This window comes from Ruditapes philippinarum, unplaced genomic scaffold (assembly GCF_026571515.1).
Source record: "Ruditapes philippinarum isolate M1 unplaced genomic scaffold, ASM2657151v2 ctg1138_1_1_1_1, whole genome shotgun sequence".
NCBI lineage: Eukaryota > Metazoa > Mollusca > Bivalvia > Venerida > Veneridae > Ruditapes > Ruditapes philippinarum.
Genome location: NW_026856209.1, coordinates 125,553 through 153,459, shown reverse-complemented (window position 1 = coordinate 153,459; position 27,907 = coordinate 125,553). Strand labels below are relative to the sequence as shown.

At 32.5% G+C, this 27,907-nt stretch overlaps 1 protein-coding gene across 5 annotated transcripts; it reads right to left on the bottom strand.

The window, feature by feature from the left end:
• On the bottom strand, positions 1 to 27,716 carry LOC132745796 (spermatogenesis-defective protein 39 homolog). 5 transcript variants are annotated; one of them, XM_060734778.1, is made up of 20 exons: positions 27,595 to 27,716; positions 27,186 to 27,292; positions 26,257 to 26,407; positions 25,330 to 25,365; positions 24,445 to 24,462; positions 20,100 to 20,183; positions 19,389 to 19,477; positions 18,605 to 18,676; positions 18,025 to 18,117; positions 16,777 to 16,913; positions 16,180 to 16,218; positions 15,318 to 15,345; positions 14,739 to 14,812; positions 9,244 to 9,334; positions 8,067 to 8,243; positions 7,542 to 7,631; positions 6,735 to 6,818; positions 5,139 to 5,228; positions 2,843 to 2,947; positions 1 to 2,124 (listed from the first exon to the last, which is right to left on the bottom strand). In XM_060734778.1, the coding sequence occupies exons 2-20, from the start codon at positions 27,261 to 27,263 to the stop codon at positions 2,104 to 2,106; spliced, it is 1,557 nt and encodes a 518-aa protein (XP_060590761.1). In that variant the 5' UTR covers positions 27,264 to 27,292; positions 27,595 to 27,716; the 3' UTR covers positions 1 to 2,103. The 5 variants fall into 5 exon arrangements, with proteins under 5 accessions (XP_060590761.1, XP_060590758.1, XP_060590759.1 ...); XM_060734775.1 differs by lacking the exon at positions 24,445 to 24,462 and adding an exon at positions 23,983 to 24,087; XM_060734776.1 differs by lacking the exon at positions 24,445 to 24,462 and adding an exon at positions 23,983 to 24,084.
• Positions 27,717 to 27,907: the final 191 nt, after the last annotated feature.

Genomic DNA, 27,907 nt, shown 5'->3' with positions numbered 1-27,907 from the left:
TTTTTTTTTAAAAGTTTACTGTTTTCATAATTCTGCAACAAAATTGCACCAGCAATTTACAAAACAAAACAAAAATACATGTATGTGAATGTGTAAAAAGACAATACAAACTAAGTATACAATACTCAATTATAACAACAAACAGGTGCACATTCAAAAATTAACAATGCCTTTGCCTTCTGCTTTTATGTTCTGAACTTGTCCTATTTTCACTGGATCAAATCTGTGAATTCTTTCATCGAACTTTCCATTATCATTTTTGGGGATATTACGATGAAACTAGAAAGTTTGCCTATATTACAGAGCCAAATCAGACTCATAATATAGATGTGCAGGCTGGCCTGGCTCTATACTGACAGCAAATCACTTTTGCTGCCAGCAGGTTAAGCCGAGACATTCCATTAGCAAAAATGACTGCCTATATCATAAGTACAGATATATGCCACTCTGCTCTTCAATGCATAATTGAAATTCACAAAAACTGACTATGGATATTTCCGAGTTATAGCAAGACAAAACCATTATACAACTTCACCAGGATTAGGCATATAAACATATAGAGGACATAAATATATCTATAAATACATTTCCTCTTAATTGTTCTTAATTTGTTGAGATTTAAAGTGGACTGATTTACATTTTCTAAAAGGTTTTCAAATATCAATGAAAATGATTGAAATATTTCATAGAAATATTTTCATATGTATACTGCTTGAAAAAGATATAGATAAAGTTCTACATGATTTATAGTAACAACATTTAAAGATCCTGTAACACATTTTTTTCATGGTTTTATTTTAAAAATTTGATGCTCAAATTAAGATTTGTCAATATTGTAAGTTCCAATAAGCATTATCTTATAATTTATAAAGATATTTCCGAATGTAAATAAAGGGAGGTAATTAGAAATTTATGTTCTTTAAATTCTAAGTCAAATTTTCCAATAAGAAATGAATGCATATAATTTATTGAGTAAATATAATGTGCACAAATATTTGCACTACACATTTTACATATTCTTCCATGTTTGAAAATTGTTTTATTTGCATAATTATAAATATATATAACATTTTGCAAGTGTGGTATACACACAGTAACAATATCAATCACAAAACATACAGGATCTTTAAATATTACAAATAATCACTGTTGTACAGCGTCCACTGAATATAGCCCCTAAAAACTCTGAAAAAATGAAAGTAAAAAGGTGTACGTCGAGTTCACCCAAGATTATAACATTCTGTTCTAGAAAAACTTATTATCTGCTATTTGAATATATGTAAAATTGGGTTAAAGTATCTCACACTTGCCAACAACATTCATATGTAATTCTTTTTTTGGTTACCAGGGTAGTTGTAATGTCTTGTACTATATACTATCAACATAATTACATATTATATAACAGAACTCTCATTACAGACCAATTCACTTTAAAGTGACACAAATATTGTGAAGATAATATGACTTTCTAGATTTCCTGGCTGCCCTTTTGTGCATAAATAATGATTCTAAATTTAAAGCATAGGCACTCACTCATTGTTTGAAGAAGGGTTAAAATTCACTATTACAGGGCAGTCTATATGTAATAACTAATACACTTGACATGATAAGACAAAAATTTACTAATCCTATTGAAAAACAAATTTCGTATGTAAAAAACGTATTTCAAGCACATGTACATCCATAAAAAACAAAAAGATATATCTGTAGATACATTTCATAAATAAGATTCAATAAGTTTACATACATGAAATAATTTTCTATTTAAAAAGGATTAAATTTAATCAAAAAAAGATGGTGGAATTTTGACACGTTTTCACCTTATTCCCTTGAATACATTTTCATTTCACATATACAACTTTACTGATGTAAAGAATTTCAACAAATTTTGCACCATGACTGGGATTAAGCCCAAGTATTCCAAATATGGACTGGTAGCAAAAACATACAAAAAAATTAAGATTTATCATTTCATCTTTTTTAAAAGAAGTCACTACACAGATATGTTAGAAGATGTGTCTACACATAATTCCTGTTATGTTTCATGGAATGGTAAGAATCAATTAATATCACAGAGATAGTTTTATATATGACTACAAGTTCTCAAGTCTTCCATTTCACAGTCTGAAATGTTAAAAAAAAAAAAAACATCAATATATTTCAATCAAAAACACCATAGATGTGAAATCATCAACAGAAAAAAAATTGTTATCACTATTAAAATTTACAATTCACTTTGTTTTGAATACATGTACTCATTACAATACATGTACATGCATATGTTGTGCTTTTCATTTTCTAGTTGTGTTAGGTTTTAAATCTGACCTGCACATAATGGGGACTTGGCAGTTTTGCAGGAGAAAAACCTTGAGCCCCCCCCCCCTTTCATGTATTATTCTAAGCACAAGTGGCTGTGTGTCTTACGGTAGAATCATCGTCTTTTTGTAATCTTGCCAGATAGTTTTAAAGATGTATCAAAACACAATCATACAATTCAGTTGTTTTCAAGTAACAGTTTCTAATACAATAATCCTACCAAGAAACGGTATCAAATTCACTTTGCAATTAAAATTTTAATTCAGTCAGACAAGAGCTGCAATTAAACAATTAACCTGCTTTAAATTTGGAACAATTAAAAAAATTTAAAGATAAGTTTAACCCATCCGAAAAATCAGAGACAACACACTTTGTGTAAAAGACCATTATTTAACTTTTTTTGCAGACTGGTTGCTAAGAAGCTTAATTGAAATGATTTTAAACTATCCTCATCGTTTTTTCAATATTTTTCTCCGTCTTTAATTTCATGAAAAAAGAAGATTTAAATAAATATAAATTGAAATACCTTGTCCTGTAAAGCACCATTTGCTATAAACCACTCTTCTGAGTTTGGTTTTAATTTCTGTATGAACATTTGTAATCCCTGTTTATCTCTTTGTGCACGATATGTCTACAAAATAAACAAACAATAGTAAGGCTATGTCAGATAAGTGTTAACTTACTTTTTAAAAACTTTAAGTTGTGAAGGAGGGTGAGCAATATAAAATAATCATTTATATACATGAATACAAAAAATTCCACTAAACTTTTCTTTTCTATACAATATTTGTGGGTATGCCTAAATGTAAATAAAGATTCCATATAGTTTTGAAATATCCTTTGAATTATAATTCATCATAGACTTTTACTTGATAGAAAGAATGGGGCAGTCTTTCATATATCATAGGCAGTTTTTGTATTTTATCCTGCAGATTTGTAATTAACAATAAGCGCAATATATATTGTTGAATAGCTGATAAATAAATAAAAACTAGAAATGTGTCCATAGGACACGGGGCCCCCACCGCGCCACTGTTCTGTCAATCTTTTTACTAAGTCAAGGGAAATAACTCTACAAATATTTGATAAATCCACAAGCGAAACCCCAGGTGCAAATCTAAAATATGCTGAGCAACCTGCCCATAAGGTTTAATGACTATGTCAAATCCAAGTTGAAAATTGCAAAAATTTTCTAAGTGAAAGGCAATAACTCTAAAAATACTAAATAAATCCAGACGAAAATACCTGGTGCACAACTGCACATGCTGATCAATATTCCTGTAAAAGTTACATGACTCTAGGTCAAATACTTTTTGAGTTACGCGCGACACATGTTGAAAATTGCCAAATTTTACTAAGTCAAGGGCAATAACTCTGAAAATACTAAAAAAATCCAGATGAAAATACCCAGGTGCACAACTACACATGCTGATCAACATTCCTGTAAAGTTTCATGACTCTAGGTAAAATTCTTTTCGAGTTACGTGCGACACAAGTTGAAAATTGCAAAATTTTACTAAGTCAAGGGCAATAACTCTGAAAATACTAAAAATATCCAGATGAAATACCCAGGTGCACAACTACACATGCTGATCAACATTCCTGTAATGTTTTCATGACTCTAGGTCAAATATTTTTTGAGTTACATGCGACACAAGGCTGAAAGTTGCAAAATTTTACTAAGTCAAGGGCAATAACTCTGACAATACTTAATATATCCAGACGAAAATACCCAGGTGCACAACTACACATGCTGATCAACATTCCTGTAAAGTTTCATGACTCTAGGTCAAAAAACTTTTTGAGTTACATGCGACACAAGTTGAAAATTGCCAAATTTTACTAAGTCAAGGGCAATAACTCTGAAAATACTAAAAATATCCAGATGAAAATACCCAGGTGCACAACTTCACATGCTGATCAACATTCCTGTAAAGTTTCATGACTCTAGGTCAAATACTTTTTGAGTTACATGCGACACATGTTGAAAATTGCCAAATTTTACTAAGTCAAGGGCAATAACTCTGAAAATACTAAAAATATCCAGATGAAAATACCCAGGTGCACAACTACACATGCTGATCAACATTCCTGTAAAGTTTCATGACTCTAGGTAAAATTCTTTTCGAGTTACGTGCGACACAAGTTGAAAATTGCAAAATTTTACTAAGTCAAGGGCAATAACTCTGAAAATACTAAAAATATCCAGATGAAAATACCCAGGTGCACAACTACACATGCTGATCAACATTCCTGTAATGTTTCATGACTCTAGGTCAAATATTTTTTGAGTTACATGCGACACAAGGCTGAAAGTTGCAAAATTTTACTAAGTCAAGGGCAATAACTCTGACAATACTTAATATATCCAGATGAAAATACCCAGGTGCACAACTACACATGCTGATCAACATTCCTGTAAAGTTTCATGACTCTAGGTCAAAAACTTTTTGAGTTACATGCGACACAAGTTGAAAATTGCCAAATTTTACTAAGTCAAGGGCAATAACTCTGAAAATACTAAAAATATCCAGATGAAAATACCCAGGTGCACAACTTCACATGCTGATCAACATTCCTGTAAAGTTTCATGACTCTAGGTCAAATACTTTTTGAGTTACATGCGACACAAAAGTGAACGGACGGACGGACGGACGGAAGGACGGACGGACAAGGGTAAATCTAAATGCCCGCCACTAACGTGGGGGCACAAAAAACTTGATATACTTTTCAACTATGTAAACAACTGTACCCAAAAATAGGTACTTTAGTAATGGTATCAAGGAGTTTCTAACAAAATGATGGGAGACAAAAATACCAACCTCAATAGCTGCATGATGACAGGAAAATTTCTTTGCAAGTTCTAAACGTTTTTCAACATCATCAACCAACATCAAATATTTACTAACTTCCTATAATATCAAAAAAGAGGAAGTTAAAACACTAGTTTTAGAATTTTAGTACATATATAAGTATTTATGTTTGTCAGAATCTTCTGACAAAACTTATATAAATAGAGTAATTGAAATTAGAATGTGTTTTCTCTAAGACCTTCTGAAGTTCACCATTTCAACTTAAACCCTACCTTAATGTAAAAGTCAACATGTTTGTTTTCTTTTTTTATATAAAAATAAAATTACATTTCAATCCACTTTATGGACTGACCAGTACAGAAGTGTGTCTGTGGCCGAGAGGTTAAGACCGTTGACTTCAAACTACTTGCCCCATTCAAACCCAGACAGGGACTTTTGGTTCTTTCATGTGAGGAAGGTTTTCAGCTAGCTTAAAGAACTTTAGAGATCCTACTCATGTGCTGGTTTGTCCCTGATGGACATTTAAGGTCTTCTTCCACCAGTAAAGCTGTAATGTCGCCATACAACCTTTACTGTTTAAGTGCATTGTAAAAAGCCCAACCCAACTGACCAGTACAGGTATAATATGAGTAAACATGGTTGTGACCAAACCTGAGCTCAAATTAAAGGTTCCTAGGTTTAAAAACTGACACATTTACTTCTAGGGCTTCAACAACTTACATTTTGAAGTTGCTTTTATTTTGCTAGTACAGTCGACTCCAATTATAATGAACTCGCTTATAACGAATTATCGTTAATAGCGAACTTAATCTGACATTCCCGGCCGATTTCTTCTTTATTTTATATTAAATCATATCGCTTAATACGTACCCGCTTATAGCGAATTTTCGGCTATAACAAACCATTTTTTCAAGCCCCAAATGACGGAAAACATTTAAATTTCCTCGGTTATAACAAACTGTTATAATTGAAATATCGGGATGCGCTCGATTAGGATCAGTACATGAATAACACTATACGATAATTAAACAATCAAATGATTGCCGAGTTAGTTATGGCTTCAGGGAATAAAGATTTTGAAAAATGTTCTCACAACATAATTTCCTACTTGTTACGGAAAATTTGTATTTCACACCCTCAGTTAATTGTTGTAAATACCCGATAATTGCCAAGTAATCGATTTTTTGTGTTTGCAATATTAACCAAACGATAATAAACAAATAGCAAAAGAAAACAAATGGTAAGAACTTCATAGACAATAAATACATGAATGAATATATGTACCATGTACATAATACATTGCTCAATAAATGCCCCGCATTAAATAACCGCTGCAGTGAAATACCGGTTACACCGGTAACCAGTCTTTTTCAAGGCAAATTTCCCCCATCCAAACAAATCAGCAAGTTGTTGCTACTTCGCTTTTAGCGAACTTCGGATATAACAAACGATATTTTAATGTCCCATTGAGTTCGTTATAACCGGAATCGACTGTATAACAAGATAAAGAAGTTTTTGTTTTTTATTCTTACGGTGTTGAAGCCTTATGTACAACATGAAACAATAACTAATTTAGCTATTTAAGAAATATAAAGTCCATTATACCTTTTGTGGTGCTCCTGCATTGTTTAAAATGAAAGCAACCTTGTCAAATCCTATAACACACCTCATTTTTGTACCGAAAAATCCCTGAAAAAGATATAAAATTTCAGGTATTGCAATGATACCATATATGTATATATTATATCAATTATCAGCTTGTACTAAAATTTCAGTATTTATTTCATAAGTGAAAGCCATTAAGGACGTTTTCGGGATTTTCCATATAGACATAATTATAGGCAAAATGAAAACTCTTCAATAGAATTTCTTTAAACTTGGCATGTTGTTAGAATATGATAACAGAAACATTTTAAACAGAAATAAAATAAAATTATGGTAATAATATGTTTATCATGAAGAGCTACCATTTTTTCCCAGATTTTAGATATTTCTGATAAACAGACATTCCAAATCCTTAAAAATCCTAGTTCTTTATAATAGGTCTGATAAACAGACATGTTTTACACAACAGAAATTCATTTTTTTTACCAAAGTGTAGTTAAATAACTATTCAAAATAGGTCAAATGTTTAAAATCATTTTTTTTTAATTTACCTAATTTTACATTAGGTGTTAAATAACTATTCAAAATAGGTCAAATGTTTAAAATCATTTTTTTTAATTTACCTAATTTTACATTAGTCAGACTGATCTATTTCTAAAAGGGGTAGTAAAAATCACTGATTACAAGCCTTAGTTCCAACATCAATACTCCCAAAACACCAACACAGATAAGTTGTTTTTCTTTTGTATATTTGATATTTATTTATGCATTTGTCATTAAAGCTTTATTTCTAATTTTTTTCTATACCTTAGTTCTGCACATATCTTCAATATCTGTCCACTTTCTCAACCTTGCTCTGGCTTTTATTGCAGTCCATATGAATTGTTTCTCTGTCAACTGAAATATATAAATCTTTATTTATGAAATATTTATTTTAAAGTCCCGTTATGCCTCAAAAATATTTTTATTGTTGTTTCTCAAAAGCTTTTAAACTTTGGTGTACTTTTAAAGTATCAAAACGTTACCAATTGGCCAACTACTTGGTCTTTACTTTAGATTTGTTTGGAGAATAGTGCAAGATACAGATACAGAAAGATGCCCCAATTTCAGAACTTTCTCCTGGTTCTTTAGCGTGTTAAAGCGTTTAGGTGTTTAAGCACTAATATACAGGACCTCGATTTAAAGTCTCATCGGAAAGACTGAATAGTAATTTAAGTTGTCCAGTCTGGGAATCAAACCCACAATGTTGAGATTAAAAGTCTTGCACTCTAAACAAATGACCTATGCAGGCTGGTTGTTGTGTGTCTTTTTCTTAACTAGTTATATTATTACCTGATGCTCTTTACGGATGCCAGCAGGACTTGACAAGAGATTTTCACCGTCTTCGTAGTGATACAAACAACAATAATAGAGTGTAGTGATTACAGGCATGTTGATGATTGAAGCTTTCCTCGGCATCTGGTTAAATACTATATGTTTGCCTTCCTTCTCCATCATCTCATCACCAACCTATAATGTAAGTGAAATAATTAACCCTTAATCTGCTGGAACAGAAAAAGATTATCCATGGCCACCAGTGTAGAGCCAGGCCAGCCTGCCCAGTCGTGCACTCTAACCAGGCCATGAGGTTATAATTTTTTTTTCTGTTTTCTGTCTCAAATCTCAGGATTTTCATTGGTCAAAATACATTCTGTGGCAATTCCCGACCAATGACATACGCTTGAGCTTAGAGACTTTCTTAATAACCTTGGACAAGAGACTTTCTTTACAACCTCGGACTGGGTCCTAGGTTATAAATAAAGAAATTCTCTAAGCTCAAACTCATCTCACAAGTATTTGATTGGTCAGAAACTGTCACAGAATGTACACTGACCAATGAGATTTCCGACAGAACTCTAAAAAAGATGTTATAACCTTGAGGCCAGACTCTATGCTGTTGGAAGCTCAAATTTTTGTATTCTGATATTGCAATATCTTTCATTTTTAAATGATTGTTTCAAATTAAAATCAGGACACCAAAAATTGAGCAGGTAAAATGTTATGATACATAGGACGGCCATTTCCTGTCATATCGTATATATATGTACTAATAAAAACAAGTCTTGGCCACAGGCTCACTTTTTACAATTCTGGTTTTAGGTGGATGAAAATCTATATAAAATGACCACCAACTTTACTTAACCTGCTAATAGCAACTGATTCTACCATTGTAGCCAGTGCAGACCATGATCAGCCAGCATATCTGTGCCGTCTGCAGTATTTGCTATTTTGTAACTAAATACATGTATTTTGAAATTTTCCCTAAAAATGATGAATGGTTTATTCTACACTGAAAGCTGGGTAAGTCCATTGAAAATATATAGTGTGGAATACGCTAAGACACTTTGTAACACGAGATATAATGAAGCCAGAAAATGCTGGGAAAAACTGGTAAAACTACATAAACAAATAAGTTTGACACACACTGTGTGTAAGTGAATTAATTTTCTAACAAATAAAAAGTTTTTACATCAACGGGCCTCTGCCTCTGTAGTAAGGATATTTGTTGTTGTAACAGACCGCAGTCATGCTCTAACCCAGGGGTCGTCTCAAAATGGGCTCTGAAATGTAGAACATCCAGTAAACGGTCTACATGCAAAATCATTATTATTAGTGATACATAAAGATCTGTATATGCGTTAAGTTAAAAAGTGCAGAGATTAAATGTAAAATTACTTTGCACAAGTTTTTTCTTTTACAAGATAATGACAAGAGGGCCATGATGGCCCTGAAGTCGCTCACCTGTATATAGGCCCCCCGGAGCGGGGCCAGTTAAGGTAGACAGACGTTTCACTATTGAGACGGTTCACACCAAGACGGTTCACACCAAGACGTTTCATTCCCAAATGGGAGTGAAACGTCTTGAAGACGTTTCACTCCCTTTTTATACCAAAATTATTTTGATACTTATGATATACTAAAATAGACCTAAAATATTGAATTGAATTGAACTAAAATAGACCTTAAATTTAATAAAAATAAATTAAAAAGGGGAATTTCACTTTTTTGTCAATGACTTAACACTTAGTACTTTAAGTTCTATCATTTCAGATATTTTGTAAACATGGACTCAATAGGCAATTTTAATTTAAAGCATAACAATCTTGTGACAACAATTAACTTTGAGTAATGTGTCTTTTTGTTGTTAATTTTAAACATGGGATAAAAAATTGTTAAATTATTTAATGCTAGTATAGTGCTTTTGCGATATATGTCAAAAATTTTAATGTCCATTGAAATCAGAAATATCTGAAACAGTGGGTGAACGAAAATCAATATGTACATGCATGGCACAAGTCTAAATTGGAGTTACAATTAATGTTTTTATGAAATGGGATAATACAAGAAGTAATGGTAAGTGAATATTAATTAAAATCTTTATGAAATGTCACAAATAATAATAATAAATCAGCAATTTCTAATCAACTATTTTTCACTTTGACCTATCATTAAAGTGACATTATTCTCATATTTTCATGGTCAAGTTGAGCTAAATTAACTTTATATTTCAAAAGATTGACTGTCAAAATGGTAATTGACCAACAGTTGATATTGGAAAATGTTTAGGGGAAAAAATATAAATCTGTCTAAAATTTTAAAAAACTGCCACACTCTTTTTATAAACTAAGCTGCATTATAGGTTAATTCTGATGGATATTTACAGAAATTTCGCTTGGATCTGTGAGTTATTCATTGTTTACACAAACTTAAGTATGAAATTAAAAGGACTTATAGCAAAATGAAAACATATTTTGACTTTCATCCGTTCACTTTCTATACACCCTTGGATGGGCATTATGTCACTTTAAAGAAGCTCCAATGTGGTCTTAAGCCTAAAAATAAAATTTAAAATTTTTACATACATTAAGTGGAGCACTTAAAATTGAAATATTTTCAAAGGATAATAAAGAATGTGTTAAGAATTAAAGTTTGTGTGTGTGTGTCTATAAGCACGACTGTAACATTTAAAATACAGAACTGATATTAGAGAAAAGAGGGAATGATCTGAAAATATGCACAACAAGTTATTGTTCCAGATCTACATAAAATGATACACACATTTCAGGAACAATATTTCTAGTCCAGTCTTATCAAAAAACCTCATTCGAGTCCCTTTAATATCTATCAAAATTATTTGCAATATTATAAATTGTCAATATTACAAAAGATGACAAAAAGATTTTTTCCTTTTCTTTTTAAGAATAATTCACTACTGAGATCTCCAATGAACACTTTAACAATGCTACAACAGTCATGAGCACAGTCCTACAACTATCAAATAAATCAACAAAACACTGTAAGCAAGAAAAAAAGCACCACGTTTCAAAAATAAGCCAATATAAAATTCAACTGGCAAATAAGTTAAGATATGCTGGTAATGTAAAACTGTATGAACAAGTATGGGAGCAGCCATACAACCAACAGTTAGACAACAAACTGAACAAAGTAATGAAAGCAGAAAGAAGCCGCTTGTTGTAGTAGCCATAGATTTTGGAACAGTCCATTCTGGGTTTGCATATTCCTTTAAGGGATATGAAGACAACATTAAGTCAGGAGAACATGGAGGAATGCTGCAGGAAGATAGAGTACCTACAGTATTGTTATTAAAACCAGACAAAACATTCCATTCATTTGGATACAAAGCACAGACTGATTTTCATGAGCTTTCTGAATGTAACAGATCAAAATTTTACTTCTTTGAAAACTTTAAAATGAAAATATATCAAGAAAGTAAAATTAAAAGAAAAATGGTAATTAAAGATATTTCTGGAAAATCACTTGAAGCTATGACAGTTTTTTCAATAGCGATAAAACATCTAAAAGACGAAGCATCAATTATAGTTTGTGAATCAAAACTTCAACTGAAACAAACTGACACGCAATGGATGATAACAATTCCAGCGATATCATCTGACTCTGCACGTCAGTTTATGAGAGAAGCTTCGACAAAAGCAGGAATCCCCGAGACAAATCTTCGACTTGTTCTTGAGCCTGAGGCAGCAGCTTTATACAGTTCACCACGAATAATGACAGAAGCATTACCATGTGGGTTTATGTACATACTTGCTGATTTAGGTGGAGGGACAACAGACACATGTGCTCATAAAATAATAGATGGTGGCAAAATACAAGAAATATACCGAGCTACAGGAGAAACCTTTGGTGGCAGTGATGTTGATGATTGTTTTATCAACATGATGGAGAATTTAGTAGGAAAAGAGGTATGGAGTAATTTCTCAATTACTTACTCATCAGCATGTGTTAGTCTTGTTAATGAGTTTAGATTGAAGAAAAAAGAGTTTAAATCACAAACAAGTACAATGCAACTGAAAATGGAAAATGCTCTGGTGCATGTCATAAAAGAAAAAACAGGGAAGAACTTGAATGATATAGTAAATAACTCAAAATATGCCAGACAACTTGAGTATCATTCTATTGAAGCTAGACTTACACTCAACAGAAAGATTCTGGAAGAATTATTTAAGCCATCAGTTGAAAAAATCATTAGTAAGTTGGTTGAAATACTAAACCAATGTGATGAAAATGGAATCAAAACAATCATTTTAGTTGGAGGGTACAGTGAATCTCCCTATGTAAGGGAGAGAATTCAATCACAGTTCAGTAACATGAGAGTTATCCTTGTAGATGATGCTAGACTTGCTGTGTTAAATGGGGCAGTGATGATGGGCTGGAAACCTAAAAACATCATACAACGTAGGTCCAGGTACACTTACGGATTTGATAATAGAAAACCATTTAAAGTGGGAGTAGATCCAGAACAACTTAGGATTAATTGTGATGGGGACATTTATTGTGACATGATATTTTACAAGATGATAGAAAAGGGTCAGATAGTGGAGTGTGGACAGACATTTATATTTGAAGGGTATGAAACAGCCACTTCAGCAGGAAGAAAACATAAAATGAAACTTAATAGTCTATATAGATCTACCAGAGAGGATCCTCGATACTGTATAAAGAAGGAGGACTGTAGCTTAGTAGGACAAGTAAAAATTAAACCACCAGCAGACGGATGGCCAGATATCTGGCAGTATGATCTACAACTTATTGTTGGTGAAACTGAGTTCACTGTGAAGTATTTTGATCTTAATACAGGACAGGAATATGAAGCACTGTAATTACAAACAGTAGGGACCTAATTATAGATTATTGTCTATTACTTTCATTTCTTAAAATGGTCATTCCTTCCAAAGGAAAAAAGTAGAAGTGATGAAGTAACTGAGAAAACTTTCAAATGGCCATTTTAACATGAGTGGTGTTTAAATGGATACTGCAAAATATATTTATTTCATTCTCATAGTGTTATATTTTACTTGTAAAGTGTTATGGAAGAAAAGAACAATGCAATAAAGTATTTACTGTAAACATACCAGTGAGACAGGGTAATTGTTTTTTAAAGTATTTCATTGTGATATTTCAGTTACATACCAAGAAACAAGGCGTATACTAAGATTATTGAAAAGAAGAGGGAAATGAGCAGATTTTTTCTTCTCAAACTTTCCTCCCTAGAGAATGAAATTGCCCTGAATAAGTAGATGGATTTTACCTTTTTATTAAATCTTCAAGAAAGAAATAATATACCCATAAAGTCACAGTTCCTGCAAGTCTCTGGCCAATGAGGAAACATTTGAGTAGTAAACTTAGAAACAAGAGGGCCATGATGGCCCTGAAGTTGCTCACCTGTATATAGGCCCCAGGAGCGGGGCCAGTTTAAACCCCAGGGCTTTTATTCGAACAAACTTGGTAGACACCCATTAGAAGATGTTTCATGCTAAACATCTAAGGTCTAGCTGGTCAAGTTTTTTCTTTACACATATAGTTAAAAACAATGACACACCTGGGGCAGGGCCCGTTTTGACCCAAGGGTTTGTATTTGAACAATCTTTGTAGACACTTACTAGAAAATGTTTCATGCTTAATATCTGAACTCTAGCTATAATTCGTTTTTTTTCAAAGAAGATTTTTAATTTTTAGCTATACACATATAAGGAAAATGAATGTCCCCCAGGGCGGGGCCAATTTTGACCCAAGGGCTTTTATTTGAACAAACTAGACACTCACTAGAAGATGCTTCGTGCTTTATATCTAAACTCTAGCTATTTGAGTTTTTTCAAAGAAGATTTTTTAAGTTTTTGTTATACACATATAAGGAAAATCAATGACCCTCGGGGGCGGGGCCAATTTTAACCCCAGGGCTTTTATGTGAACAAACTTGGTAGACACTCATTAGAAGACGTTTCATGCTTAGTATCTAAACTCTAGCTATTTGTTTTTTTTTTCAAAGAAGATTTTTTAAGTTTTTACTATACACATATAAGGAAAATCAATGACCCCCGGGGCGGGGCCAATTTTGACCCCAGGGCTTTTATTTGAACAAACCGGGTAGACACCCATTAGAAGATGTTTCATGCTTAATATCTTAGCTCTAGCTCTTTGGGTTCTTTCAAAGAAGAATTTTAAGTTTTTACTATATGCATATACGGAAAATCAATGACCCCCTGGGGCCGGGCCAATTTTGACCCCAGAACTTTTATTTGAACAAACTTTGTAGACACCCATTAGAACATGTTGCATGCTAAATATCTTAGCTCTAGCTCTTTGGGTTCTTTAAAAGAAGATTTTTTAAGTTTTTACTATATGCATATAGGGAAAATCAATGACCCCCTGGGGTCTTGTACCTTTGGATTACAGGTATGATGAACTAAATTTTTATAAAATCTAATTTTTTAGTAGTAATAATCAGCCATCTTCCAAATGTTGTACAAAATTAATGAGGCAGCACTTTGTGTTTTAGAAAAACTCAAACTGATCCTTAATTAATACAGGATTCATGTAGTGCCTCGGTCAACTACACAGATACATTGATTTAGAAAACGAAACAATAAATACAGTATGATCAAATTTCTAATGTACATGTAGTCATAAGACAAAGTAAGGACTTACTGTAAACATCCCTTCACTCTCTGTATTTTGGCAGAAGGATCGTCAACAGTGACAGCTTGTTTGTACTTAAACATCTAAAATATACAATATCATTATGATCAAGTCAGTTGTACTCATGGTCCAACAACCCTTTCAAAGCATAGGAAATCAATATGTTTTAACCTTTAGTCTGTTCACAAACTGTCAATGAAATGAATTCCTTTTACAGCCAAAATGGACAGGTATGTGTCTACATTTGGGATTTTACAATCTGACTCCTTCCAAAGGGCAGAGGCTTTACTTGAGGTTTGAAAATCCAAAAGTCAAAGTTCCACTTTACTAATGTTTGGCCATTCTAAAGAAGGAAAATATTAATTCATTTCTGGGAAGTAATGTGCCAATCATTACAAAATAATTCTATGACAGAATTCTGGTTGAAGTGCCTTCAGTAAACTTGCAACAAACCACATAGTGGATTCTTGGTTAAACAACATTTAAACCTGACAGAAGCTCAACGCTTTGAATGTTTATTAAATGCTGAATTAAAATTACATATGTAAAACGTTAGTTATAATTGAACAAATATTAGAAAAGACTTACAGCTAATTCTTCTGCTCTGTTCAGCATTCTGAAGTAGAAAAAGATTTAAGTGTAAATACTGTACCCAACAAATATCACTTTCAATGTACTTAGATAGAGATAAATGTATACACTTTTCAAATTATGACAAATTTGTAGATTTACAAATCTTCACTATGATTAAACAACCCTCCTTATCTACTTTTAAATGAACATGATGGTGTAAGAAATTCTCGACAAAACTAAGTCTGTAACTTACAATTCATAATTTATTATGTAAAGTTAATAAACTGTGATCACGCGACAATTCATTCTAATTCTTAGCATTGAATTAAAAGCTTTTGAAAGAAATGACTACACTGGAAAAATAGAGTGAGCAAAATATCTGAAATTTTGTACACAAGTTATTGGTATTGATACATATCAATTGGTATAAAAATCTCAAAAATTATATCCAGTCCCATCAAACAAACTCTAATTAGAGACTCTTATTTACCTATTGTATATAGTTTTATCGTTGGAATATTTATTTTACTCATCTATAAAACCTGCCTATTTTAAGATATGATTAATAACAATTTTTAAATAGAGAACAATAAAAATTATCTTTTCAATATAGACTTTGGTAACATCAGTAAATATATACATGTATATAATCAGACAAGATTGTGAGAGGTTAAAAATTTGAAGGAACATTGTAGCATTGAGGCTTGACATCAATGAATGTACATAATATAATCTAATATTAAAAGGAACAAAATTTCACATATGAGGTAAAAATGCCAGGAGTAAGAATATGTATATGGTTAAACATTTGCATGAAGAATGGAGTGATAGTAAATTTTTATACAGGTGAGATTTGTAACATAATTATCCAAGTTACCCATGAACATTTTTATTATTCCCTGCAGCATGAGCTTTCCTTCAAAACAAAATGTACCATGTTCATTTACATTCAGAAATCAATGATAGGAAATACAGTTGCAGTAGACGATCAAGGTTTGTAAAGTTTGAAAAGTTGACAAATGTAAGTTATAAGAGAGTATTAGCTTTATTACATTCATTTTTAAGGAAAAAAATTATCACCTCTAAAAAATCTTTCAGACAACCAATTTACAAAACTCCCAGATATTATTACGTAATATGTCATAAGTGGATGACAAGTTTTGAAATTATAGAACAAGATCACAGCATACGATGTTAACACTCATCTTTTAAAAATTGTAATCTTGAAAGGGGAATTAACTGTAAAAATATTGCTTTCATAATTATTTTCTTTCAACTTTGTCTAACAACTGCACCTTGTCATGATAAGCGAGTATAAGAATAAGTAAGTTTCATATCAGATAACACTTGAAATGTTTAAATAACTGGCTACATTTAAGTTTTTGCATGATTACAATGATAATACCACAGCAATCATTATACACTGACTTTGATACAGGTGAGCTAAAAATGACAAAACGAAAAAAAGTCTTACTCTAACATATGAGAATATTCATTAAGGTTGTAGTGAGCTTTGAGGTAGGCTAAATATTGGTCAACAGCCTCTGGTCTCCGCAACAATTCCAAGTTAAAAATACCGTCCTTCAAAGTTCTCTTCATAAACACAACACTCTGAAATAAATGTTTCAATTCTGTCATAATATTTTTGAGGTTGACTTATAGAACAAAAAAATATCAATATGTACAAAAGTTGAGTCAATTAATAAATTATAACAAAAGCTGGATTTTGTGCTCTAGAAAATTAGTAATTACATTTATGAAATTCTTGTTGTTTTTCTGTTTCAGTCATACAAAAACTGAAGTAGTCATAAAAAAATACTTTTAAAGTTACACAAAAGCATAAGAAAAGCCCCCTGGTTAACTCAATAGGTAAAACGTTGGACTGTGAGCGACCCGGATTCAATTCCTGGACAGTTCAGGTCACATTCATTGTGATTGATCATTTTATCCTTTCTATGGTCATTTGCACTGTACCTTTGCTCTGGCATATACAGAAGTTATCAGTTCCTTGATAAAAAGAAGGCAACTAGTAAATTTGCACTGTACCTTTGCTCTGGCATATACAGAAGTTATCAGTTCCTTGATAAAGAGAAGGCAACTAGTACATTTGCACTGTACCTTTGCTCTGGCATATACAGAAGTTATCAGTTCCTTGATAAAAAGAAGGCAACTAGTACATTTGCACTGTACCTTTGCTCTGGCATATACAGAAGTTATCAGTTCCTTGATAAAAAGAAGGCAACTAGTACATTTGCACTGTACCTTTGCTCTGGCATATACAGAAGTTATCAGTTCCTTGATAAAAAGAAGGCAACTAGTACATTTGCACTGTACCTTTGCTCTGGCATATACAGAAGTTATCAGTTCCTTGATAAAAAGAAGGCAACTAGTACATTTGCACTGTACCTTTGCTCTGGCATATACAGAAGTTATCAGTTCCTTGATAAAAAGAAGGCAACTAGTACATTTGCACTGTACCTTTGCTCTGGCATATACAGAAGTTATTAGTTCCTTGATAAAAAGAAGGCAACTAGTACTAGTAAACTGTATGACAGCCTGTCCCTGAATGATGCGGTGGCTAAACTGACCTCTGGTTAATTCAATGTGGCTTACTGCCATAATCCTGAGTGAAAACTACCAACATCACCACCACAAAAGCATAATTCATATTCATACAAATTACAGGACATAAAAACACAGATAGGCATACAAACTGACTCACAGCAATTATAGCATTTCCATCATGTGTGTCTATAGCCTTGTCCAGTAATGCCAGCTTCTCTTCTTTTGATTTATATTGTTCCAACGCGTATGGCTAAAAGAGATGAAAATAACAAATTATTTCTTGTATTAAAGGTAACTAGTCAATATGCTTTAAATTGTTGTAGGCAGTAATCCATGGGTGCAAGTTAAAAATATCAGAATATCTGAAAATTATTTCAATTGGTTTTATATGAAAAAAGAGAGCTTTCAGGAGTAGAAAAACTTCAGGTAAATGTCTGGCAACTTGGATCAAAATCTTTCAAAAGATGTCACATGGTGTCATATGAAAAAATGATCTTGACCCAGTAGGGCTCAAACCCATAATCTTTGAGTTGAGAGGCAGACACCTTGACCACTAGGCCACGACTCCCCTGAATCTAGTGTTAACATAAATGTGGGGGACAGTGTATCATCTTAACTACTATTTAATTTAGAAGGACTTAACCCATTACTGCATTAAGGTGACGATACAGAAAATTATCAATCAAATATTATTTTCTACAAAATACTGAATGCAGCCAGAATCAAAGATAACTTACCTGGCCCATAATCATTCTTTTGATTGTTTCTTCAACTTTCAACTTGGCTGTACCAATAGCATTTTCAGCTTGCTGGGGGAAAATAAGACAAAACAAATACAAAAGAAAACTTTAATGGCTATCAAAATTACACATAATTACAAATTATACTAATTAAACTGAAAATTTATTTTGTTTGTTTGTGCGTTGGATTTTATGGCACACCAACATAATTTAGGTCATATGACCCCAACAGAATTCTTGCTAATGTCAGATGTTACAAACATAAAGCAACACCTGGACCAGAGGTTATAAAGAAATTATCTAAGCTCAAACTCAGATTTCCGGTGTTTAATTGGTCAGAAACTGCTACAGAATGTACATGTTCATGACCAATTATAATCCTGAGACTCAGAAAAAAGTTTTACAACCCCAAGGCCAGGGGTCAAAACCACCTCACCTGCTGGAGCTTAGAGATGCATAGACTCAGTAAATCGAACTCATTTACCCACCTCTTATAATCATGCAGGGAAACACAATGGCAGCAATTCTGATGCCTCAGCCGTCAAAGGCAAGTCCTCAGCCACATGGGGAGAATATTTATTTATCAATACAATTTTTTTAAAACTACTCTTGGAAAAATGAATGTATCTATTCTAAACAACGCATGGTAAGTGATTGAGGTAAAACTATCAGATTGCAGAAGCAAAACTTGATTTACAATCCAATTTCAATTTCAAATAATAAATGCAAACAAAAATTTCTAACAGTGTGGCATCATTGTGAGACATGGAAGGCAATATACCTGTAATTTTTGTTTCAGATACTCTATTTCTTGCTCCTGTCTGCTCAGAGCAGGTCTATTTGTCTGTCTCTGCTCATTGCTCCCTAGAACTGAAAAATATACATTTGTACAGAATTTTTTATATTTGATTTGACTTTAAGTCATATAATTATTGTTTAAGTTGCATGACCGGCAAAATTATATATGAAATGAAACATTTTGTGTGCAAAAATTCAAAAGCAGAATGATATTGATTCATCAACGTATCTGATAGATACATTTTTGACTTTTTAGGTCTGAATTATTTAAAACATGAAACAAATCAAAATATGGTCAACATGTTAGCAACATAACATAGTGAATACATAATTTGTTTTGATTTTTGTTGTCCTTCATTTCATTTAAAATCACACTAATTGTGCTTAGATTATATGGCAAGATTCCAGCATTTACAGGTAGAAAATCTCAGATATTTATTCTTAAATCACCCATAAATACCTTGTTAGAACCTATCATTTTATATAAAGCAGCTGGTTAGTTTGTTGCACATAAGTTCAATGTCCCTTGGTGGGATCAAACCCACTGTGGAGATGGTAAAATAATATAAAGTCATTAAACCTTAAAACTTGGCAATAAACCCACAATGACGAGACTAATATAATTTATAGTCAGCAACCTTATATACTAGGCCTTATGGCCTAAAATAATTTGTACATCTTAAACATGCCTTACCTGTAGACAGATCTGGTTCACTGTCCATTTTATAACCAGGGGTGCTGGGTGATTGTGCTAAACTCATCTTTCCCATGCTGCTCACTGTTGAAAGAAAAAAAAATATACTATAATGAATATATTATGCACTATTTCAGAGCAATAGTTTATTTTACAGTTTATGTGGCAAACTTTTCGTTATCATTTGCCAAATTAGAAATAAAGACTGTTTTCTTTGTCAGATGTGAGCAACATAAAATGTATACAGACTTCCAGGATGGACTTACTTTACATGCAGTGAGAAGTTTAAAGAACAATACACTTTATTTCATAAAATATAATTTACACCAATAAACTTCGAACATTTGCAGCACATGATGTTTATAAATTTAGCCAAGTTTTCAATCTTATCAATTTAGCCACATTTTTAATCTTAACAATTTAGCCATGTTTTCAATCTTATCAATTTAGCCACTTTTTACAATCTTAACAATTTAGCCATGTTTTCAATCTTATCAATTTAGCCACTTTTTACAATCTTAACAATTTAGCCATGTTTTCAAAACCTTAAATCAAAAATTCAATAAAGTTTTGAACTGACTTGCCTAAGTTAACTTAGAAGAAAATAAAAAAGTTATAAAAACCCAGTTTAATATACAAATGTGTACCCTTAATTAAGCCAACTCAAATTACTACATTTAAATCAAAACAATAATTTTTAACAATGAAGCTGCTCAAAAAAAAGCCAGAGAAGCATTGAAATATTAGTAACTCTTGTTTAGCGTAATAAAGTCACCTTCACCATTTTGTGAATTTTCTTTCAGCTTTTGCGACTTTCTTTTAATAACAGGATTGTATGCTTGTTTCTTCACATTAATTTTTCTGAAACTTACTTATGGAGTGCTTTTCTTTATGTTTTTTTTTAATTATATCTTTTTATATTTGTGGTATATAGTTTTATATTGTTAAAAAATAAACATAATTTATTATATACTTTTTCCTCAAATAAATTCTATCATTTTCTTCTCTGATAATTTATCGGGCAAAAGCACTTTAGGATTATAAAAGAAAATTTTCTGACAGATAAAGATTAATAAATAAATAAATAAGCATGATTCAGTTCTGGTAAAATACAAACTACAAGTGAGGAAAAACATCAAAAACAGTCACACAAGGTATAAGTGGATATATCGGGGTGTTGAAAAGTAGGGAATTTTAAATTCCAGACATTTTGGAAGACAAGTTTAAGTGAAACATGCAAGGGTAGAATTTATAGACAGGTTGGTTGATGTTTACGCTAGAGGAAATTTTAGAGATGTTATTTAATTCACATAAATTCGCTAACTTAACCACTTATACAGTATATTTATTTATCGCACACCCGTACCAATTTTGTGACTCCGTAAAAATGGAATTCTCTATATCTTAAACAAGAGGGCCATGATGGCCCTGAGGTCGCTCACCTGTATACAGCCCCCCCCCACCCCCGGGCCAATTTTTACCCAAGGGCTTTTATTTGTTTATTTGAACAGACTTGGTAGACACCCATAAGAAGATGTTTCATGCTAAACATCTAAGTTCTAGCTCATTGGGTTTTTTAAAAGAAGATTTTTAAAGTTTTTACTATACACATATAGTTAAAAACAATGACACCCCTGGGGCAGGGCCAGTTTTGACCCCCGGGCTTTTATTTGAACAAACTTTGTAGATATTTACTTAAAGATGTTTCATGCTTAATATCTAAACTCTAGCTATTTGGGTTTTTTTCAAAGAAGATTTTTAAGTTTTTGCTATACACATATAAGGAAAATCAATGACCCCCCCGGGCGGGGCCAGTTTTGACCCCAGGGCTTTTATTTGAACATACTTGGTAGACACCCATTAGAACATGTTTCATGCTAAATATCTTAGCTCTAGCTTATTGAGTTCTTTAAAAGAAGATTTTTTAAGTTTTTACTATATGCATATAGGGAAAATCAATGACCCCCTGGGGCGGGGCCAATTTTGACCCCAGGGCTTTTATTTGAACAACCTTGGTAGACACTCATTAGAAGATGTTTCATGCTAAATATCTTAGCTCTAGCTCTTTGGGTTCTTTAAAAGAAGATTTTTTTAAGTTTTTACTATATGCATATAGGGAAAATCAATGACCCCCCGGGGCGGGGCCAATTTTGACCCCAGGGCTTTAATTTGAAAAAACTTAGTAGACACTCACTAGAAGATGTTTCATGTTTAATATCTTAGCTCTAGCTCTTTGGGTTCTTTAAAAGAAGATTTTTTAAGTTTTTACTATATGCATATAGGGAAAATCAATGACCCCCTGGGGCGGGGCCAATTTTGACCCCAGGGCTTTTATTTGAACAAATTTGGTAGACATTCACTAGAAGATGTTTCATGCTTAATATCTAAGCTCTAGCTCTTACGGTTCTTTAAATGAAGATTTTTTAAGTTTTTACTATATGCATATAGGGAAAATCAATGACCCCCCGGGGCGGGGCCAATTTTGACCCCAGGGCTTTTATTTGAACAAACTTTGTAGACACTCACTAGAAGATGTTTCATGCCAAATATCTTAGCTCTAGCTCTTTGGGTTCTTTAAAAGAAAATTTTTAAAGTTTTTACTATATGCATATAGGGAAAATCAATGACCCCCTAGGGCGGGGCCAATTTTGACCCCAGGGCTTTTATTTGAACAAACTTGGTAGACACTCACTAGAAGATGTTTCATGCCAAATATCTAAGCTCTAGCTCTTAGGGTTGTTTAAAAGAAGATATTTAAAGATTTTTCTTTTGGTTGCCATGGAATTAAATTCTTTGAACAATTTTTAAAGGTGACCACCAAAGGAACATTCCTGTGAAGTTTGGATGAAATTGGCTCAGTGGTTTATGAGGAGAAGTCATTTAAAGCAAAAGTTTACGGACGGACGACGGACGGACGGACGCCGGCCGGACGCCGGACGAAAAGCGATCACAAAAGCTCACCCTGTCACTTTGTGACAGGTGAGCTAAAAACCAGAACACTCTTGATTAACAAAAGAAAATGGTATCATCTTGACTTCAGGATTTAAAGTAGAGCTGCCACTGATTCAATGCACAGCGTATTGTAAATATCTATCAATAAGGATAACAAATATCGACAATATCTATTTAATGATATAATAACTTGTCTGTAATTCACTTTCATATCTATTACCGTAACATGATTTCAGTAAAATAACATGTTCTGTTCTTACAATAAGGATGCCTCTTGTTTAAAAATGCCCATTCCATGGTTTAATCAAAAGCCAAGAGATTTTCACAAAAGCTAAGATTAGGCAAATGAATGATGGATAAAAAACAACAACAAAAATCAAGGAGAAAATGGATAAAAATGAACATCATAAATGGAACCAAATATTCAGAATTTAGTGATCATCAGCCCTAAGTTTTGAATCTTGACAACTGTATAGTTAGAAAAAAGACACTTGTTTGAAATATTTTTTCAAGGGTTTATAGGCACCTGGTCAATACAAGGAGCATACAAATTTCAACTTGACCATATTCTAGTCTATATTCTGAAGCCAAGGTATATTAGATTACCACCCTGATCACTGATTCATAAAAACCCACCATCGTTGGTTTCCCACTGTATATATTCCCTCCATACTAAATCATGTTGTATGTACAGAATATATACTGCAATGAAATACCTCCTAATCAGTTATTTACATAATTGAGCCGCGCAATGACAAAACCAACATATTGTGTTTGAGACCAGCATGGATCCAGACCATACTGTGTGGATGCGCAGGCTGGTCTGGATCCATGCTGGTCGCAAACGCACTAGTTTGGTTTTGTCATGGTGTTGCTCATATAGATAATAATCAATTTAAGCACATCTATAGTATAAAAATTTCAGCTTTACCCATCACATCACTTCTAGATCTGCTATGTGTCATATGGGATGGTAAGGGTCTCTGGGGAGGCGCTATCTGAGGCTCAAACCTGGGTCTGGGTTGACTGGGCCCTGCTGCATTCAAAAGGTTTACAAGGAAGGAATACAGATTAACATGGTTATATAAGCATGCAAGCATTATGCAGGCAGACAAATAGAGCACACAAAGTTAAAGATATACATATAAAATATAAACAAAATATATATTAGAATTGATATCGAACGCATGGTAGTGGCAATAAATCTGGGTTATTCTTCAAAATATAATTGTAACAGCTCTGCATGGAAAATTGTCAAAATTTGAAAATTTCAATACACAAGGAGCCTGAAGAAAAAGTTCATGCAATTAAAAAAGAAAATACAATTACATACACACATGCTGTTTTCACACAGACAAAAAAAATTAACAACAACAAAACACATCTTTTATACCTTCAGAGAAAAGTAAAACTATAACAAGAAAAAAAGTTCGTATTTTCAGAAAGAGACAAAACATTCTGCATTGGTTTACTGTAGTTCGACTTTTGCCTGACCCTTTAACCAGCTCCAACCAAACTTAATTAGTAAACAGGCACAATATTTTTGCAGCTGTATTATTATGTTTTGATATTGAAATCTTTTAAACTTTGAATAGACTCTTTCAAAATCAAAGCACAGGAAATATGTCATGCAAATTCAGTACGGTAGGTCAGTGATTAAGATAATATTATTAACAAGATATGAGGGAAAAATGCCTTTTTCTTCTTATTTTTTTTTCTCTTTCTTTTTGTTGGGTTTTATGTCGCATCAACACTGTAAAGGTCATATGGCGACTTTACAGCTTTACTGGTGGAGGAAGACGTCAGGTGCTCCTCTGTACCTTATTTCAGGCATTATTGGGCACCTGAGTAGAACCACCGACGTTCTGTAAGCTAGCTAGATAACTTCCTCACATGAAATAATCCGATTTGAACCCACAGTGGTGAGAGGCAAGTGTTTTGAAAGCAACGACCTTAACCAATTGGCCACGAACAGCCTAGAAGGAAATGTACCTGTACAAGCTATTTCCTGGTAGGTAATATACATAGGTATTATTTGTTATATCTTTTGCAATTCAATAATGATAGTTTTGTTATTAAACAAAAAAAACACCGATACCCAAATTACCCATTAAAGCATTGTGCATACACAATGCACAATAAGCTAGTGGACATTTAAGGAATTTAGAAAAAAACTTGATCAATTGCAATGAAATGAATTAAAAGATTGATATTGATTATAGCTTTTCGATGTGTTGCTTAATCATTTATAAAGAAATAAGTAACATATCAGTCTTACCACTAGGTGTCTTGAAGCCTGTATCTCTTGAAGTCCCTTGATAAAAAAAAAACATAAAGTAAACATAAATTAATTGAAGAAAGTTTATTTGTTTATTTGTATTTAAGTGGATCTTAATCATTTCATCATATTTTTTTGGTCATATCTTGGCACTGAATCCACCATATTAAATACCAACTACCAGTTTCTCCAAAAGGGATTGACTACCATATGATGTCTGAATCAGCAGTGAGACAAATGACTATTATCTCAGAGAAATTTCGTCACTTCAAGGGATTAAAATAGCAACCCTAGAATCAGAAATCCATTGAGTTAAGTGGGCAGAAGTTGAAGAAAGAAAAAATTGTCAAAATAAATTTATAATTTCAGATTTAATAGAATACATATACATTACATGTATGTCTCACTGTCAATGAGCACCTGTTAACTAGTGACTATGTGAGAACAAATTATGAGCTTCATTGCAATGATACTTTTCATTGATATTTAAGATTAGTTCATATATTAGTTCTAAAATCAATTATCAAAATTAGTATTTAAAATTTGCAAAAGGACACATAGTGAAAATCATCTATGAAAGTTTGGTTCAAATCTACAGAAAAATGTTGTAACAGTTGTGAATGGGACAAATTAATTATACCCAGCTGCCTGCCTGCCAACATTTAAATTAAATATAATTTAATAGCCACTCTATCATTAATATAGTATCAACCAAAAGTTTTTTTTATTGAAAATCCGGCTTTTAAATTATCTTAATTAAAGTATTTCCACATCAAATTAATTTATCAATAAGTAAAATGTCCTGAATTTAACAATACATCTTGGCTACTTTGTTTCAACATTCTCCTGTTAATTTTCTTCTCTATTGAAAAATTTGGTTTTGCAGTTATCTCTTAAAGACTTTTAGACTTCAAACAAAACACTTACTTGTTTGTGATGGTAAACTTTGGCCCTGAGATATTGATAAGCTCTGAATTGATGATGAAGGATCATCCCCAAATCCAATACCATCATCATCATCATCATCTGCTAGACTTTTTTGGAACTTTGCCAAATCTGATGCAGCCTCAACTGTTACCTAAGGAATTAAAAGAAAGTTTGCGTTGATAGAAATTTCATCAAAGATAACATTTTATGTGCAGCTAGATAGTTTCTTCACACGAAAGAATAACCATCCCTACAGGGATATGATGCCACAACTGTGCAGTGGGCAAGTGGTTTGAAGACAAGCACAGAGTCAGCCAATGGGTTAAAAAGGCATATCACTTAAGTTTCAGCAGGGTAACATTTCAAGTCATATAATCTTCAGTTCTAAGGTTATAACTTCAAAGAAATTAAATTTCAATCAATATATCTGTTTATTACATGCTTTTCGGTGGTTTATAGAAATATATCAGTGATATAAAACTGGTAATTTCACTGTTTGAAACAGTGAAATTACCACTTTGATAATTTCACTGTTTTGAATTTAAGCCCCTTACGTGGTTTCAGTGAAATACCAGCGTGCACAGAACTGGGTACCAACTTAATGATGTGACGTCGTAAATGACGTCACGTTGTATTATTATTTGGCGCGCTTTTCATTCAGTATTAGGTTTAATGTCTTTTTAAAACGTTTCTTTGCATATAATAAAAAGAAAATTTGTTTAGTTTAGTGTAAGATCGAAATATATTTCACCTTGTGAACACCAAAAGTTCATATTTCACTCGTGGCTGCGCCACTCGTGAAATATACCTTTGGTGCTCACTCAGTGAAATATATTCCGATCTTACACTGAACTAAACAAATATCCTCTATTTAATGGAGTAAATTTCACTTTGCACTGACATTTTGGATAGATTATAGACTAACTTACACTGTCATCGAATATGTTGACTTTTTTCTTGACTTTAGACGAACCCCAGTAATCTTCTTCATTCTCATCTAAACTCATCACTTCTGCTGTCCAAATGGTCTAATGTTCTATCAAAAACAAACATTATCATGACATTAATGCCATATAAAATAAGAGATATGTTCCTTTAAATGGAAATTTTTTATTATGTCAAGAAGCTGTGACAAAAAAAAATGTCCAACATTTATCAAAGTTTAAACCATACTTGAATAGCCTAACAGATATTGAGAAGGCATAAATAGATTTCAAGAGTAAAATTAACAGATTAATAAACACAATTGAGTTTTATTAACCTGTTAACAAATAGGCCATGAATTTTATTGAGATTTATACTTCCCGTTACCAAACGGCATAATCTATTATCTCTTACCGGTAAGTTCACTGTTAATTATGTTTGTCTATTGAGTTTCTTGCACATAAGCTGTTAAATTTCTTTGTATTGGTAAAAAATATTAAAAATGTTATTTTTCTTTTTTACATGGGCGCTGACATTGTACATGATTTACTGTGCGACGCATTTTCATAATTTACGGCGCACAGTACAACGAAATTTGGTGGTCACGTCTCATGCATAGGTACAATTTTAATGATAAACGATGATCAAATAATGGAAATAGTTATGTAAAATCTAAGACTTTATAAATGATAGCTTTCAATATAAAGAAGTACAAGTTTACTTAGAT

Excerpts from the sequence above, each read along its gene's own strand:
- LOC132745796 (XM_060734775.1), bottom strand. The coding sequence starts at position 27,263 with ATGAGTTTAGATGAGAATGAAGAAGATTACTGGGGTTCGTCTAAAGTC. Across the intron at positions 24,088-25,329 it reads AGGCTTCAAGACACCTAGTG|CAGGGCCCAGTCAACCCAGA; the intron begins GTAAGACTGATA and ends TTTTGAATGCAG. Across the intron at positions 9,335-14,738 it reads AGAGTGAAGGGATGTTTACA|AGCCCATTTTGAGACGACCC; the intron begins GTAAGTCCTTAC and ends TCTACATTTCAG.